Source organism: Lycium barbarum, unplaced genomic scaffold (assembly GCF_019175385.1).
Source record: "Lycium barbarum isolate Lr01 unplaced genomic scaffold, ASM1917538v2 unchr_scaffold_07, whole genome shotgun sequence".
NCBI classification, from domain to species: Eukaryota; Viridiplantae; Streptophyta; class Magnoliopsida; order Solanales; family Solanaceae; genus Lycium; species Lycium barbarum.
Genome location: NW_026843404.1, coordinates 356,240 through 373,860, shown reverse-complemented (window position 1 = coordinate 373,860; position 17,621 = coordinate 356,240). Strand labels below are relative to the sequence as shown.

General features: G+C 32.6%; 4 protein-coding genes across 4 annotated transcripts; all 4 read left to right on the top strand.

Moving 5' to 3' along the window:
* The first annotated feature begins 286 nt into the window (after positions 1–286).
* Positions 287–6,614, top strand: LOC132625596 (tetraspanin-15). Its single transcript, XM_060340207.1, is given in 5 exon segments — positions 287–356; positions 847–935; positions 937–1,257; positions 6,335–6,487; positions 6,489–6,614. Coding segments are annotated over 5 exon segments (759 nt in total).
* A 1,107-nt stretch (positions 6,615–7,721) lies between these two features.
* On the top strand, positions 7,722–11,142 carry LOC132625585 (GDSL esterase/lipase At2g24560-like). The gene is made up of 3 exons (XM_060340197.1): positions 7,722–8,713; positions 9,679–9,934; positions 10,515–11,142. Exons 1-3 carry the CDS (start codon positions 8,105–8,107, stop codon positions 10,709–10,711), a joined length of 1,062 nt encoding a protein of 353 aa, XP_060196180.1. The 5' UTR covers positions 7,722–8,104; the 3' UTR covers positions 10,712–11,142.
* Positions 11,143–11,733: 591 nt separating this feature from the next.
* Positions 11,734–14,244, top strand: LOC132625595 (GDSL esterase/lipase At2g24560-like). Its single transcript, XM_060340206.1, has 3 exons — positions 11,734–12,342; positions 13,075–13,330; positions 14,039–14,244. The coding sequence occupies exons 1-3, from the start codon at positions 11,734–11,736 to the stop codon at positions 14,242–14,244; spliced, it is 1,071 nt and encodes a 356-aa protein (XP_060196189.1).
* A 1,834-nt stretch (positions 14,245–16,078) lies between these two features.
* On the top strand, positions 16,079–16,924 carry LOC132625581 (glycine-rich protein 5-like). Its single transcript, XM_060340193.1, has one exon. It carries the CDS (start codon positions 16,304–16,306, stop codon positions 16,694–16,696), a length of 393 nt encoding a protein of 130 aa, XP_060196176.1. The 5' UTR covers positions 16,079–16,303; the 3' UTR covers positions 16,697–16,924.
* Positions 16,925–17,621: the final 697 nt, after the last annotated feature.

Below are 17,621 nucleotides of genomic sequence, written 5' to 3'. Positions count from 1 at the left end.
GAAAAAACAAAAGATAAAAACCAAACAAACATCTATTTGACCATTCAAAGAATAAGAGATGAACGTTAAAGAATATGACAATCACAAAATGTATTCGATCTGTTCCAGGCTTTATAAGCGAGGATAGCAATGCTCAAGCCTCAGCACTCTCCACATTACATAAACTTTTCAATCTTAACCAAAAACAATATGTATACTCTAAGAATTGTTGTACTTTCTACCAATAAAAAATAAAGAGAATACAATACAAGTGGTACATTAAGCTAAACAAGGAGAGTAATAAGTGATGGATAGGGTTTTTGAAATTATTAGTTTCCGTAACATTTCTAATCAAATTGAAATGACCAAAAGAGAATGTAAGTCAAGAGTGCACTCATCTCTATTAATCATAAAAAATAAAGTTCCAAATTTCTAATATATATAAGTACATCCTTTTCAGATATCCCTAAATTTTAACTAGTAAGCAAATGAAAATCCCTAAGTTTTCGTAGTCAAATAAAAATGCTAAACACGAGAGAATATCTATAAGGCTAATTCCTTAACCACCTACCTCAAGTAACTCTATAATTTGAGAATTTATAGCAACTGTGAAAAAAATATTTATATGTTAATTCACTCCGTTGCCAATAACTTTCATTGTGTTATAACCTTTTTCCTACGTCAAGAATTAGCATGGCTGAAAATCCAATCAAATAGAAAACGTGGTAGTGGCTGTTCCTGAAGTCAAAAATGAAGCGAAACTAGAATTTGATGGGCCTAAAGTGAAGAAACCTAAGAGAATAATCCAAATAAATCGTATTACTGTGCTTTCATTACTTATATTCTCTTTCCTTTTGTCACTTCCAGTTCTTTCTGAAGTCATATTGATATTTTCTGTAGGACAATATGAATAAGAGTTAATGAACTTGCCAAAGTTACAAATAGGAATTGCAATTTGGCTTGATCACTCTTGTTTATAGGATTAGCAATCTTGTAGTGTATTTGAGGTTTCGTTTTCAAGCTATTGGGCTTCTTATAGCTATGGTGCCACCGATCATAATGTTCATTGTGGGCTTGGGCCTTGTTGGATCGTATGAAATGGTGACCCAAGTGGTTCCTGGTTCCCCAGCATGGCTCATGAGGACAGTGCATAATGAAGAGACTTGGAACAATATCAAGTCTTGCATATACTCCACCAAAACTTGCAAGGATTTAATCTCGAGGACATATTTGTTGAAGTCTTATGATTACACAACTACCAAGTTGTCTTCAGTTGAGGTAATATTCACTATAATTTGGCTTTATAATCGTTCAATGATATTTGTTTAACGACCTTGGAAGACTATAGGATTGACTACTAAGGGGTCGTTTGGTTGGGAAGCAAGTTACCTCGATCAGGATTAATTATTTCAGAATTAGTTATTCCACCCTCTCATAGGGATAAAATAACACTATAATCCTACGATTAATTATACCGTAATTTTATCCCAACCAAATATGGGATAAACTCATCTCGAATTTAATCCTGTGATTATTTATCCCTTATCCCTCGTACCAAACGAGCCCTAAATGTTGTTGTGCAACTTTTAACCAGAAGTTTCGGGTTAGTGCCGTGACAACGGGGTCAGCTTTAGTAGGGAGCATTTACCCCCGAACTGGGATCGTGCGAATCCGAATTATCTGAACTCCAAAATAACTTATATTGAATATTGAGTGAAAATTCCAAAAAAGAAAGATGATAGGATTTTGATTTATCGTACCTTGAAACTAAGAAATAATAGTGCAATGGTATATATGTAATAAACTATTGTGGCTTGAAGTCTTATGATTTCAGCAATAGCAAATTGTCTTCTATTGAGTTAATATATTCACTATATTTGAGTTTTACACTAGTTTAAAGACATTTATTTGGTTATATTATGATAAAGACCTCTAAAGATTATATATGGAGAGAGTGTATATGGTTAGCTCCATTTATAAATCTTTTGCATCAAAAGTAGAATAATTCGATGGATTAGAATGAAATATTTTTGGATGCAGTTCTTTTCAGAATATTTATAGCATCCTTTTTATATAAATCCATTTATTTGACTTTAAAAAAATTGAGTTAATTAATTTTTTTTTGTCAAAAAGAGCCCTAAGAAAATTCTGTGGGACAAAATTCTCAATGGCATCATATACTCATATATATATATATAGTAATATAATATGAGAGAACCAAAGAGTTTTGTCGTCCTCACATGCATGTGGCTTTTGTTTCTTTCCTTATTATTCTCATTTTTGCCTGGGCAATTAGCACGAATACCCATATCTTGGGGTGGTCTTTAATTTCTGGCCCTCAAATCGCTGGTCTTTAATTTTTGCCCTTCGGCACTTTAAATGACAAAAAGGGGGCAATTTACATGATTACCCTTTGTTGGGAGTGGTCTTTAATTTTTGTCCTGGTCTTTAATTTTTGCCCTTCGCCTAAAATACCTCGAGGTTCTAGGTTCGAACCCCGCCTTAGTAATAAGAATAAAATGAAATTTGTAAGGCAAGACTTTGCAAAAAGTCGGCCTTATGCGACAGACTTTGCCTTAAGGCTAAAAGTCTGCTTTATAAGATAAAGTCTGTCGTCTCCAATAGACTTTTAGTTATGCCTTAGGCAAAGTCTGCCGCATAAGGCGGACTTTTTGCAAAGCCTTGTCTTGCGATTTTGTTTTTTAACTGCCAGGGGTTCGAAACCAGAACCTCGAAGTATTTTCGGCGGTCTTTTTAAGCGAAGGGCAAAAAAAGTTAAAGACCAACAATTTGAGGGGAAAAAATTAAAAACCACCCCAAAAGAAGGGCAATCAACGCAAAAAAAATGACAAAAATGCGACTGAAAATATCTCTGGCATTGAATAAATAAAAAATAAAAAGAAATTCAGCCCACCCTTATCTATGACCTAATTTCGCAAGGAAAGTTCGTCTTTTCGGGCAAAGTTTCTATAAACTTATGCCGATCGAATTAGTTAATACACAACTTATCCCGGATAACTTCATTTCTACATAACTTATGCCGGTTATGAAACTTTACCTTGCCAAAAAAAAAAAAATTCTCGACTCTGTTGGGGATTGAACCCAAAATCTCTTACTAGCGAATAACGATACTTTGGCCCACAAATCACTAAATGAGAAGCAAGGGCAAAAATTAAAGACAGCCTCTATGAAAGGCATTCCGCACAAAAAGTTGTTTTTGCCTCATTCATTATTTGAGACCATTCACATATCCTTACTTTTACTATCATTCTTTTCTCATGACATTCCACTCGGGCCTTTGTAATTGGTCAATATTATAGTAACTTTTTGTTAATTTCTTCTTGCTCCTTATTAAATTATTTTTTACTCCATTATCTCAAAATATTTGTCACGTTTCACTTTTCAAGGGTCAAATTACATAAACTTTAACAAATATTTTAACAACTTTTTCAACATATTGATAAGATATTGCAATTTATAGTATTTTCTGTATAGTTTTTGAATATTTAAATTTTATTTTAAAGTATTTAATTAATCTAACCCAATTTAGCTTCGAAATTAGTCAAATTGCCATATATTTTGGGATGGAGAGAAAATATAATTTGTCCTTATAAGTTCTGGTAAAATTTTGGCAAATTTGGAGTCAAATTTTCTTTTACAACCAAAGAATTTATTAGGTATTATAATATTTTTTGGTCTTTAAATCTTAATCGTTTGTTTCTTTAGTAAGCTCATATTTGCTTATAAATATATGTCCTAAATTATTTTCAAATATAGTTTTAAAATCTTTTTACTTAATTTATTAATGTACTTTAATTATTATTTACTACAATATCAATATGTTAAATGTGTGTAGAGATTCTTAACTAAGTTAAATATTGTAGTATAGATTTGAAGTTATTGAAACTCTTTTTCCTCGCGTTAGATGATTCTAGAAGATGAAATCAAGAGTTTTGTTAATACAGGTAAAATAAAAAACATTATTATTAAAATCTTAAATGAGTTCAAGATAAGCGCAATAATGAGTTTGAAGCAGGGCTGAGCTATTTTGTCGGTGATGGTTTTGAACGAATCCGTAGCTTTGGTTAACAAACTTTGTATTTGTCTATAGATTATTAATTTAGTACCGAATAACTTTAAAATTAGAATTCAGAACCTATAAACTCCAAATTTTGGCTCTGTATCTGAATTGAAGTAAATAATTTCATTAACAATGAAAATTAAAATGTTAAGAGTTTGGACCCAGGCTTAGCACGGAACTCGTGTACACACACCCACACTAATCTCTGGACACGTGCGTTGCACGTGGGTTCCAATAAAATACAGTACATTTGTTGTTAACAACTGAAAAGGAAAAGCTAGCAATTTCTAAATTCTAACCTCAGTAAAGTTGTATGACCCGTGATGAATGTAATCAACTTTAGATAAATGTTAAAGCAGCGTAAAAACTATATCTTAAATTAATATTCAAGATTATAAGAGGAACTCAAAATTAGAAAAAACACAGAAAAACTAAAACTTTATAAAGTCATAGATAGATGTAGACTGAGTGACTACTACACACACACAAAAAAAAAACATAATCAATGAAGCAACTGTGAAAAAAATATGGTGATAAATACTTTGTTAATAGAGCCATCATCTGAGGGCCAAGAGAAACCACTCGTATCTCTGTAACACATGCAAGAACATCCCGACATCCATTCTTCTTCTACACTCTTTTGATACATCACTCGCTACGTCATGTGGATTTTTTTATCCTTTCATGTTGAACCATTGGGGGTAATAGATTAAACATAGTATCACTTGAAGAACACAAGGGAAAACGGCTAGAATCACGATCGAGTGGTTTAACGTAAATGAACAGAAGAAAAACAAAAAAAGTTAAACCTGTAATATGTCGGAGAGTAAGCAAACGGCAAAAATCAATGAATATTTTGGGGAAAAGAGATTTTTTGATAGAACTAAAAGAAATGTGATATGATGATTAGATTGACATGCATTTTTATAGAGTGAAGAAGATAAAGAGACTCCTAAATTCTTTACTATTATTGTGGAAGATGAAGAAACAAAACCAAAATGGGAAAATAAAACATGGTTCTGAATGATGATGAATTTATTTTATAACTGACATCATGCATTAAGACAATTTAATGTATAATTTGTAGGAGTGAATGAAATAAAGAAGGGAATATAAACGGACTGTGCAAAAAATTATTAAGTGAAATAAAGAAGCGAATGTAATGAAGAGGACGGAAAGTCATTACTACCCCGGAATATGAAAGGGAAAAAATTGAAATACGACTTACAGACATTTGACATTTACCAATTAATTATGTATGTGAATAAAATAATTATGATTAGAAACGTTTTTGGATTTTTATAAAGGTGAATATGAATGCTCATACAACCGGTCCTAATCATATTGAATTTAGTGTGAAGCATTAAAGTGCTGGCGTTCAACTTCTAATTCACTCGTTCAGCTTGTGTAATTTAGAAATTATTTAATTAAAGTTTTTTTTAGTGAATGGGTGAAATGGTTTAATAGGTATTTAGTTAGTTTTTAATTTAGTGTAGGGGCAAAATGATAAATTAACTTTAAAGGCAAGAGTTTCCTACTTTTAGTATAAATAATATGACATGTGTGTGTCTTTATATATATCTTCAATCGCGCTGCTCTTCTCCCTCTATATTGCGCGAGTAGCTTGCTTTCCAAACCACTGGCAGGAACCAGATAAGGAACAAGAGAGAGAAGCATCTCAAACCTTGTGCGAGGGTATATAAAACCTTGTGCATGAAATCATAGAGCCGATTACGAGGGTGAAAATTTCTTCACCGTTACTTTAAATGTGGGCTCTAAAAAGGCTTTGGGAAAGTAGTCATGCAGCTTCTTTTGTTTATTTTTATCATTTTATAGAATTAAGTTTTATATACATGTATGGAGAAATTTACCCATATTGTGTTAACGTTGACTATATTTATATGAATTATATAAAGTCATTCTGTCATTAGTTCATTATGGTGATGTTTATTACCGCGCGAAGCACAGGCATATTACCTAGTTTAGCTTATAACTATGCTAAATGCTACAACATTTATTGGCGGAGCCACATGCAAATAAGGAGATTTTTTCTACGCCGGATAATTATACTATATATAAATAGAGTAATTTTTTGTCATGCATATATATATATATATCGAATCCTCTTTAACATAAGAGAAATGCAGGTTTATATTTCAGGTGTGACATTTTTGAATCCCGTTTAATTCTCTTATCAAAATTTCTGACTCGACCGACCACTGATTGGTCTGGTAGCAGTTACTAACAACTTTCTTTTTTATAAATTTCTTGAAGTCTGGGTGTTGCATTCCGCCTTCAGTTTGCCAAATGGAATTCGTAAATGCAACATTTTGGAGAAAAGCAAATTCACCAATTAGTGCTCATTCTGCAACTTTCGATAAAGATTGTGATTTGTGGGAAGATGAAGAAACAGTGTTATGCTACAATTTGTCATACTTTTAAAGACGGATACTTTAGCGCAATAGAAGGAAAATGGTCAGAACTTGGAACATTACTTGTTACCACGCCTTTGTTGCTTATGTTTCTTCACCTGTGTTTCTATGTAAATATATAGGATAAGAAGTAAGAGCCTGTTTGGATGGGCTTATGCCTATAAGCTGTTTGCAGCTTATAAGTTAAAAAAAAATAAGTTGGGGTAGTCTAACTTATTTTTTTTGGCTTATAAGCTGTTTTCAGCTTATAAACTGCTTTAGATAAGCTGAGTTAAATGGGCCCAATTATTTTTTTGAGCTTATTTTAAGCACAAAATGACTTTAAGTTGGCCAGCCAAACACTCAAAAAAGCTGAAAACAGCTTATAAGTAACTTATAAGCCAATCCAAACGGGCTCTAAGTGAGTTTATAAGATTTCATTGTTAGAGCCTGTTTGGAACTTTGGATGGACTTAGAAAAAGCAGCTTATAAGCTAAAAAAAAAATAAAAAAAAATTGGGGTAGCCCAATTTTTTTTTTTTTTGGCTTATAAGCTGCTTTCAGCTTATAAACTGCTTTAGATAAGCTAAGCCAAATGGACCCAATTAATTTTTTGGGCTTATTTTAAGCACAAAATGACTTTAAGCTGGTCAGTCAAACACTCAAAAAAGCTGAAAACAGCTTATAGGCAACTTATAAGCCAATCCAAACGGGCTCTTAATCATCTTTTTATGAGAACTCTATGAATAAATAAAGCGTTTAACAACTTATGTACGTGTACGATATTGTGAAATATTTTTACATTATCAAATCATCCAATTAATATATATCCTCTATAAAATGTAAGAGTTGTTATCTTAGAAGTAAGACAAACTAATATATATATATATATATATATATATATATCCTCTATAAAATGTAAGAATTGTTATCTTAGAAGTAAGACAAACTAATATATATAATGTGATAAGTAAAAATTATTTACATCATCGATGAATATTAGTAAAACTCATAGATAACAATATGCAAGGTCTACAAATTTACTTGATAGAGCAAATGAAAATGGGGATATTGAGCTCCAATCGAGGTGGAAAAAGAAATAAAAGATCTGTAGAGAAATGCCATTTGAGTTACTTCCAAAATGACATATATATATATATATATATATATATATAAGATCCAAATTTTGCCACATAAAGTTAGGAAAGCAACTGCAGTTTTCACACTGAAAATGGTAGGTATTATTATTTCTTTAGAAGAAATTGTAATACCAATAAAATATCCTAGACAAGTTCCTTTTCAAGTTTCAAGATTTATTCAGAAGTGACAACTAATTATAGAAGCTAGCACATAGTGTAAACTAAACGGCCATAAGAATTCTCATAAAATATATGTGAGGCAACAATATATAAAATTTAATCTTCTTTAGCCAAAAAAAAAAAAAAAAAAAAAAAAGGAAGAAGAAAAAGAAGAAGAAGAAGAAGAAGAAGAGAGATACGTGTTTATTTTAAACTGTTGATTGTGTAATTTTTGTAAGTATAAAAAATGCATTTTCCTAGCTATATATTTGTGTACATACCCTCAAGGGAGTTAACTTCAATATCTAAGCTTCTTGGCCTATACTTTATCCTAAAATGGCACTAATAGCTTTCTTCTTCTTCACAATTTTCTTTTGCAATATTAGTATAATCACTAGTCAAGCCATACCAAAATTCACTTCCATTCTAGTATTTGGTGATTCCACAGTGGATACTGGTAATAATAACCACATACTCACTATAGCCAAAGGTAATCATCCACCATATGGCCAAGATTACCCTAACCATATCCCCACGGGCAGATTTTCCAATGGAAAATTAGTGCCAGACATATTGGCTATTTTACTAAATCTCAAGAAAAATGGTGTTCCTCCATATATGCAGCCAGATTTACCAACAAATGAATTGCTCACTGGAATTTGCTTTGCATCAGGTGGGACAGGATATGATGAATTAACTAGTACTATTTCTGGAGCAATTCCAATGAGGAAGCAGTTAGATTATTTCAAGGAATATTTGAGGAAAATTAGAGTTCTTGTAGGAGAAATTGAAGCTGAAAGAATAGTGAATGGTGCTTTGGTTATTGTTAGTGCTGGGACTAATGACTTTATTTTTAATTTCTATGATTTACCCAAAAGAAGGCTTCGGTTCAGCTTGAGTAAGTACCAAGATTTTTTGCTAGGCAAGGTGCAAAGCTTTGTCAAGGTTAGTGTTACTTTATTGCTCACTTGTGTGAATATAATTACCAATTTATTTACTTAATTATATTTTTAACAAGCTTCATCATATCCGAGTCAATGTTTTTTATTTTTTTGATTTTGATTTTTATAATGAATCAAGCATATGAAATTCTTTTGGATAATATGTAGTTGTGTGAACTCTTAATTAATTAAGTGAGGCCTTTTAGAGAAAATTTTGCGGGTATTGATCCAATTAATATACACCATATAAAGAGTATCCTTGTGATGATTGAGGACAACAACTAATATCAAAGCCAATAGTTCAGCGAGACGAGTATAAAGTTGGCAAAATGATAGTGTTGGACACATTTACTGCCTTTGCCAGTCTACGGGCCAATTTACTTTTACTTTTACTCGTAAGTTGGAGATGCATACATACTAAAAGGAATCTATGGGCTTTGTTGGCTATAAAAGCTCGATGATGTGGAGATTTATACATAAAAAGAAACCTACGGGCTTTGTTAGTTCGAAGGAAAAATTGTTAGATACGTGAATAAAGTCTTATAGTGATAGTTGAAAAGAAAAGAAAGCTCCATGATGTAGAGATATTGTTAATGAGTTTGAGGTAAACAATACGTGTTTGACCCAAAATAGATAATTTCACACTGCATGAGAAGTATATGTGTTAATTCAATATACAAAACTTTTATTTGTTTTGATACCCTATTAAATTGTGTGTTCAATTAAGTTAGAAGCTTAAATTATTATACACTTTTATTTAGTTAATTATATATTCAAACATACATCCCTATCTTCCATCACTCTTTACTATGCATATTCGTGAGCTCTTAGCCTTTCTAGTTTCCACTGTCACTGAAGTCCATTTTTGTCCCTTTGCATAGGTGTCAAAATGGATTAAAAAGGACTTTAGTGATCCCAATATTCTTAATTATTTAATTATTCTAACGTGTGATATATGTTGTTTTGCAGGAATTATATGATCTTGGATGCCGTAATATTATTGTAAATGGACTGCCTCCAATTGGTTGTCTTCCCATTCAAATGACAGCAAAATCTCCACTTCTGAGAACTTGCATAAATAAAGAGAATTTTGATGCTCAAATTTATAATCAAAAGCTTGAGCATTTGTTACTTCAATTGCAAGCGCATCTTCCTGGAAGTAAAATCTTATATATAGACTCCTATGCTTTTGTGTCGGACCTTATCAACAATGCACAGGAATATGGTAAGTTCTTTCAATTAAGTTATTTTGTCAAGACCAATTTGTTTCACATTCTATTTTACTTTACTTTGCGTACGTCTCATTTATGTGATATACTTGCTTTAATTAGTTTATCCCAAAAATAATAGTATAATTTTAACATCACATGTTACTCTCAATGAAAATTATTTGTAGCCACCGAATATCTACAATATACTTTATACCACATCTTTCAAAAAACAATCTTTCTTAAACTCCATATAAAACATTGTCACATATGATACTCCTTCCATCCCACTTTATGTGAGACAATTCGGAGTACGAGAGTCAAATTATCTAATTTTTCCTATCATCAAGTCTTTTTAAATAAATTTTACATATTTTAAAAATATATAAGAAGTACCATACGTCGAAACAATTAGTAATGCAATATATTTAAAAGACATGAAAAAACATAACAAAAGAAAAACTCATTTGACCCTCTAAATGGTAATTGCATCACATTCTTTGCTAATCCAATGGGGAAATGTCTTGCACCGTTATCTTTTACATTTTCTTTTTATTATTAATCGGATAGTTTTAAGTGCTTAATTAATTGGAACAGGATTTGAGGAAACAAAACGAGGGTGTTGTGGAAGTGGATTAGTTGAAGCAGGACCATTGTGTACAAGACTGTCACCAGTGTGTTCAGATCCCTCACAATTCATATTCTTCGATAGCATTCATCCAACTGAATCTACATACTACAAGGCTACTGATTACTTACTCAAGCAACTCCTCCCTAAATTTGAAAAATTCTAGTGTTAAGTTATTTTATTCAGCTATTTCTTCATCAAAAGAATAAGTAATAGAGATCGCCTTGTAACTTTCTTGTTGCTCTAAGTATCCCCCTTCAATCTTCATGCACCTCTTCGGCCAAAAAAAAAAAAAAAAAAAAAAAAATTAAATCCACATTTGATTTCGTACCCGAGATTACTCTGACAAAGACAACATTGTTTGAAAAAGGAAATGGATGTTTTTCGTAGGTAAAACGACCACATTATAAGCTTTATATATATTTTCAGACGTCCTGGCTCAGGACTGAGGCAAAAAAGCAAGATAAAAATTATGACTTCAGAAATTACATATGGCAAAGAATGTAAGACAACTCTGGATATTTTTTTACTGCTATAGCGAAATGCTTAGCCATTATAATAAAATATTGTTATAGAAAGGTTTGACTGCACTCAATATCGCAATAGGAACAAAAAGGTACAGCTCACTACTGCTTTTAAGCAACAAAATGACAAAACGATCATTCCGATAGCTGGAGATGGAAGAAGCTAGGTGTGTAACTCGCAGCTTTGAAGTGTTACTAATTAACAAAATTTTGCCTTATAAAGCAATGGAACCTAAGTCAGTTTTCACATTGAGAAGAATAGGTCTAAAGAAAGTTGTCTCACCAAAAATCCTTTAATGACTGCTGCATTCTGTTTGACACATACATGGCGCCATGAGGAGCCACAATAGAAGTTACAAGTTCTGCAGAATCCAATAGTTTTGGTCCAAATTCTATATTTTTAATAAGAAATTCACTTAATATATATGACGGGATCATGGATCCACTCTGCTGCCGTTGCTAGGTTCCCAAGGTTGATTTAGAAGTCAAACTACTTTCACAAACATAAACTAGAGCTTGGTAATTATAAGAGGGTATGCCAGGATGAATGAGATCCCTCCATTCTTCATAAGAAATATCGAGTTCGAGTCCTGTAATCCATAGTAGGAATTTAAGAAAAAAAGCTTCAACATTTAAGTGTTTCTTGGCTTAATTCTTTTATCCAATGGCACTTCAAGCTTTCTTCTTTTTTACCTTTTTCTTGTGGAGTGATATCATTACTGGTCAAACACTAATGCCAAATATTACTTCCACTCTAATTTTTGGTGATTCCACAATGGATACAGGAAATAACAACTACATATTCACTTTAGTCAAAGCAAATCACCCACCTTATGGCAAAGATTATCCTAATCATGTCTCCACAGGGAGATTTTCAAATGGAAAATTAGTGCCAGACATATTAGCTTGCTTACTAAATCTCAAACAAGATGGTGTTCCTCCATATTTACAGCCAAATTTATCAACAAATGAATTGCTCACGGGAATTAACTTTGCATCAGCTGGATCAGGATATGATGAACTGACCAGTATAATTACTAGCACAATTTCTATGACTAAACAGTTACGATATTTTAAGGAGTATTTGGAGAAAATTAAAGGGGTTGTAGGAGAAATTGAAGCTGAAAGAATATTGAAAAGTGCTTTGGTTATTATTAGTTGTGGGACTAATGACTTTATTTTTAATTTCTATGATGTGCCAACAAGAAGGATTCAGTTCAGTATGAGTGAGTACCAAGATTTTCTGCTGGACAAGCTGCAATTTTTTGTCAAGGTTAGAGTTCCTTGTTCTTTTATCACTCTTTACGATGCATTTCTGTGAATTTTCACAGCATTTCTGAAAAATTAAGACTTTTGTTTCTGCTGTTATGTTTGTGTCAAATTTCCAGAAGGATAGTGGCTAGCTTAAGGTTGTCCTATAATTTCAACTTTGTGGTTGAATTCCCACTTGAAATCTGTCTTATTTTTAAATTTTGAACTTATTACTTTTTTGTTCGGTTTTATATGACAATCTTTCTTTTGTAGTATGTTCCAAAAAAATTGACACGTTTTAATATTTGCAAACTCTTTAATTTTAAACTTTTCATTTTATCTTTAATTATTGACAAGTTTTAAGGGTACTATTTGATATGTACCAAAAGACTTTTTTTTCTTAAACAACTTGTTTAAATTAACATCGCCATATAAAATGAAACAAATGAATATTTTTCTTGGTAAATATATACAAAACAATCCATGCAATAAAAGGAATTTCTGTTTTCCCTTCTCCTCTTGTTTTCTTTTAGCCAAACAATTTATAACGGTGAAGACATTTTTCTTTAATCAATTTTCCTTCTTTCATTTTTTTTCCTGTACTTGAACTGTAGGAAAGTTTCTTCATTAATTAATGTGTGTCATAGACTAATCTCACATTCAACAATTTTGATGTTTTAATTTCAAGATGCACCACAACTAAAGCATAGCATATTTCTTATTCTAATGTGTACTACTATATGTTTTTTTCCAGGAACTTTATGATCTTGGATGCCGTATGATGTTAGTGAATGGCCTGCCTCCAATTGGATGTCTTCCAGTTCAAATGACAGCAAAATCTCCACTTCTTGGAACTTGCATAGAAAATGAGAATTCTGATTCTCAAATTTATAATCAAAAGCTTAAAAAATTATTAGTTCAATTGCAAGCACAACTTGCTGGGAGCAAAATGTTATATGCAGACAGCTACACTCCTCTATTAGACCTTATTAACAATCCACAAGAATACGGTAAACTTTTTCTTCAATTTAAGTTTTAGGTCACATATGCTACTAATTTTATATATGGGTGTGCTTGGTAAGGAGAAAAACAGAGAAAAAAAGAAAAAATAATTGAATTTTGCATGTGTTGTCTGTTGATCATATATCAAATTCTTGTAGTCTGTTCACTTTTTTTTTTTCATGAATTTACATTTCAAAAGTTGAATGTCTGATGTGATTGGATTGATCACACCAAATCAGGAGTAAATAAAAAATAAAATGACTAAGATTGTCGTTATATTGGTTTTTCTTTTGGGCCTAAACCACTTAATTTTCTTGTTTTCCGTGGCTAATACTCATGTTTTGATTGATAATTTTGCATGACCAAGAAAATAGGAAGAATAAAAAAAGGATAAATTTTTCATGAAGGAACAGTTTCCTTGATACGTAAATAATATGTATATGAACTTGATAGCTACCTAGGCTCTTATTTTATTTTTTAAAGAAACTAAACCATGTAAATTTTTTCTGCATGGTAAAAAAAAAAACTGTTAAATCACGTGATTCGTTCACTTTTTCCAAAATTCATCTCCATTTTCTGTACGTATTTTTTTCAGCTTACTTTGGAAACACTAGAAGATTACCAAACACACCCTATTTGTAGATTTCATTTCTTTCCTTTTGTCTTATTAATCTGAATTCTGAAATCGCTCATGTACTTATTAATTATTGGGACAGGATTTGTTGAAACAAACAGAGGATGTTGTGGAAGTGGACTAGTTGAAGCTGGACCCTTGTGTACGAGGTTCTCTCCCGTGTGTTCAAATACTTCAGAATACGTATTTTTTGATAGCGTTCATCCAACTGAAGCAGCATACATTAAGCTTATTGAGTGCCTGGTGAAGGACTTTTTCTCACAATTCTCAAGCATTCCAAGTCCTTGATGTTTACAGAAATATATCGTATAAATGGTTTTCGAAAAAGTAATATGGCAAGATTGTATTGCTATTAAAAGGCTATTCTAGTATTGAGTTACCAAAAAAGGTTGGCCTTTATTAAAGATAGTCTTCTTTAATCAATTTTGAAGCTAAAGTAAACCGAAACATAAATTATTTTTGTTTTTGCAATAATCAACTTATTTTTAGTGTAAACACAACTTTAAAGACCTTTAAATAATCTTGGCAGAAAAATTTGATTTTCAACATCTTATATTGAACCAGAGCACGAAAAAGGTTCCAAAGAAGAAAAATAAAGGGAGACGCCTGGCAGCCAATTGATTGATATAATCAGAGCATGAAAATCCTTTAGCAATTACACGTTATGGGGCAGGCACTAAAAATTGTCTACTAAGTGCTAAGGCCGAAAGGAAGCTCTCTGTCTACTTTCTGAAACGGAGTTTGTCTTAGTTAACATGTGTCGACCCTTGAATTGCAGCATAAGCGGTCAAAATAACATTTTGTGAAATGGAAGCTCATTTAGAAAAGGATAAGGTTTTCACCTACTGCCTTTATTTGATAGTGTCAAATATTATTTAAAAGTGTAAGTCGTTAAAAAGAGCACATTTTTAGACGATATTGATCTCTCACTATATTCTCATCGTTGAGAATCTTGTCTATCGTTCTTATGGATAATGGTTCTAGATTTCATGACTTTCTCCCAACATTTACATCGCTTAGAAAATGCGGACTGGCTATTTATCCATATGGGTTGGGTAAACCGAAAGCCTTATGTTATACCAAAAACGTGCAGGCAAAACTACTTATTTTATTTTATTACTTCTTGTCTCCTAACAACAGGAGCAAGAAGAAATACCAATCTTTTCTTATGCTAATATGTTAACAGTCAACAGAAGTCAGGTTGCTTTCTTTGTTCGAATTTTATCTATTATAAGAAACAAGTATTTGCTTCTCTGTCTAGTATTGCTCTGAATTTTTATCGGGTATTATAGTGATTCCTCAATTCAAGGGAATTGGAATTATATTTTCCCAACAAACTCTTATCTTGGTGTTTCCTAAAAAATGAATATTTCCCAAATTTGATTTTTTATCGTAAGCTCCCATATAGCTATCGTTGTCTCTTGTCAACTCCTTCAGTTCAACCTTTATCTAATTAATCGTAAATGATCATCCTGGTGATATTGCAAATAATCATACCATGATTTGACTTCTGCATAACTATGCCTTGAGCACTAGCTACGTTTAATAATTGAAGCCACAACAAGCAAACCCTTATTCACACCTAATAAGTCCTAAAATCCAGATCATTCCACTCTCTCGCTCTCCTCCTATTTTTTCGGTTTCTCACTTTTCTGATATTTTGAGCTTGAGTAATTTGAATTTATGTAGGAAAGTCTTGCTTTGGAAATAAAACGCTTTCTATCACTAATAATTCTATTTTCAAAATGTGAATCTAAAATCTAAGAATGAAGGGTACTTATCGCTCCGCAACATGTGATGGAATCTCTCCTTTAATTTCTTGATCTTGTTTATCAGCATTCCATCAAGATGAATTTTAAAATTCATGTAAGTTACACATGTCTCTTCCCTATCAATTCCTTATTCACATTTCTCTTCTTTTTATGTGTTGTGTTATTGTCCACCTTGAGAATGTATAATGTATTTTATAGCTACTCCACTATGGTAGTGGAATGGTACGTGGGTCGGCCGGCTCTCTTCACAGCATGGCTATCACATGAGAAGTCCAAAAAGCTTTCTTCAATTCCATGCCTTTCTTTCTCATCCACAAACTCTAGTCCGGCCCATTTCTAATTTCATAGATATATAATTTCATCACCATACTCTCATAATAATGCAAAATGTCCCCCACTATCTCTAATTTGAATGTTTACCAACCAAAGCCCTAGCATCTCTAAAACTATAAATAGCGTTACAATTATCAGGTTTCACCACAACAAGAAATCAAGCATTACTTGCTAAATAGAGGGGAAAAACTTGCATAGGAACATCGGCTTTTTTAGTTTTGGTACTCTTTATTGTTTTAAGTATGGCTAGGGTGCAGGGTTTGGGCTTTCTTGCTTTGCTTGTTTTGTCAACTCTTGTGATGGTCTCAGAGGGTCGAGTGGCACGAAAGGATTTGGGCCTAGACTTGGGTGGTGGTATAGGAGTGGGCGTTGGTGCTGGGGTGGGCTTGGGCCTAGGAGGGGGAAGTGGTTCAGGGGCCGGAGCAGGAGCAGGTTCTGGCTCTGGATCTGGCTCAAGATCAAGTTCTAGTTCAAGTTCAAGCTCAGGTTCAACTTCCTCGGGCAATGGTGATGCAGGTTCAGAGGCAGGCTCATATGCTGGATCAAGAGCTGGTTCTGGTAGTCGAGGTGGATCAAGTCGTGCAGGTTCAGAGGCAGGCTCATACGCTGGATCGAGAGCCGGTTCTGGTAATTAATGTGGATTTAATGGTCCTGAATACGTAAGGATCATGCAGCTATTGTGGAAGAGATGGTAACTAAATATTCTATTAGAAAAAAATAAATAAGAGCTTACTACTTTGAAATGAAAAATAATAGAAGGCATGAAGTCCTATATAGTACGTAATTTGTACGTTGTACTAGTTTACATCGTTGTTTCTTGTATTATAGTTTAAATCAATGAATATAAGTGTGGCTTGTGTTTACGCATTCTTTCCTTCGCTAAAAGTTGTTTACACACTGCACACCCGACATGCTCTTTCTCACAATTTAACATCTTTGAGATTTTGCTAATTACTTTGTGATGGTTGAATTTAAGAAATACATGCAGTAATAAGGACCATGTTCATGTTTCAATCTAAATTTTAGGGTTAAATGTGTTCTGTATAAAATATTACTACCTTAATAAATCACCTTGGTTTACTAGCTTGAGTCTGTATCTCACATAAGAAACGCGATTCCAATAATATAGTCGATCTTGGTCTGATTTTTGATCGAGTACCCATTTAATCTACAAAGCTTTTCCGAAGCCAAGAGTAAAACCATATTCCTAGTAAATGTGAAAGATAAAACGATCCAAAAGTATGTTTCACGAGAAAGATTAATAAAAAATCTTCAAAGATATACTACCATTATTTATTTAATTTTAACCAAACTCAATCGAAAAGCCAGCTAAATCTCTGCCTGTTCACACAGATCGATTTGGCAGATTTTAGCGGTATTAGTCGTCAGTGTGCTACTACAGTAGTACTATATTTGTAAGTGTGAACTATCTTAACTGTATCACATTCACAGGCCACAGCTCATATATATGGCAGCAGAATCTTACTAAAGTCAAGTCTGTTGACTGTAGAGACAAAAACTGTGTCACAGCTCCTTGTAACATCTCAACTTACTATTTTT

Coding starts and splice junctions, on each gene's coding strand:
- LOC132625581 (XM_060340193.1), top strand. CDS start 16,304: ATGGCTAGGGTGCAGGGTTTGGGCTTTCTTGCTTTGCTTGTTTTGTCA.
- LOC132625595 (XM_060340206.1), top strand. CDS start 11,734: ATGGCACTTCAAGCTTTCTTCTTTTTTACCTTTTTCTTGTGGAGTGAT. Junction 12,343..13,074: donor AGCTGCAATTTTTTGTCAAG/GTTAGAGTTCCT, acceptor GTTTTTTTCCAG/GAACTTTATGATCTTGGATG. Junction 13,331..14,038: donor TAACAATCCACAAGAATACG/GTAAACTTTTTC, acceptor TTATTGGGACAG/GATTTGTTGAAACAAACAGA.
- LOC132625585 (XM_060340197.1), top strand. CDS start 8,105: ATGGCACTAATAGCTTTCTTCTTCTTCACAATTTTCTTTTGCAATATT. Junction 8,714..9,678: donor AGGTGCAAAGCTTTGTCAAG/GTTAGTGTTACT, acceptor GTTGTTTTGCAG/GAATTATATGATCTTGGATG. Junction 9,935..10,514: donor CAACAATGCACAGGAATATG/GTAAGTTCTTTC, acceptor TAATTGGAACAG/GATTTGAGGAAACAAAACGA.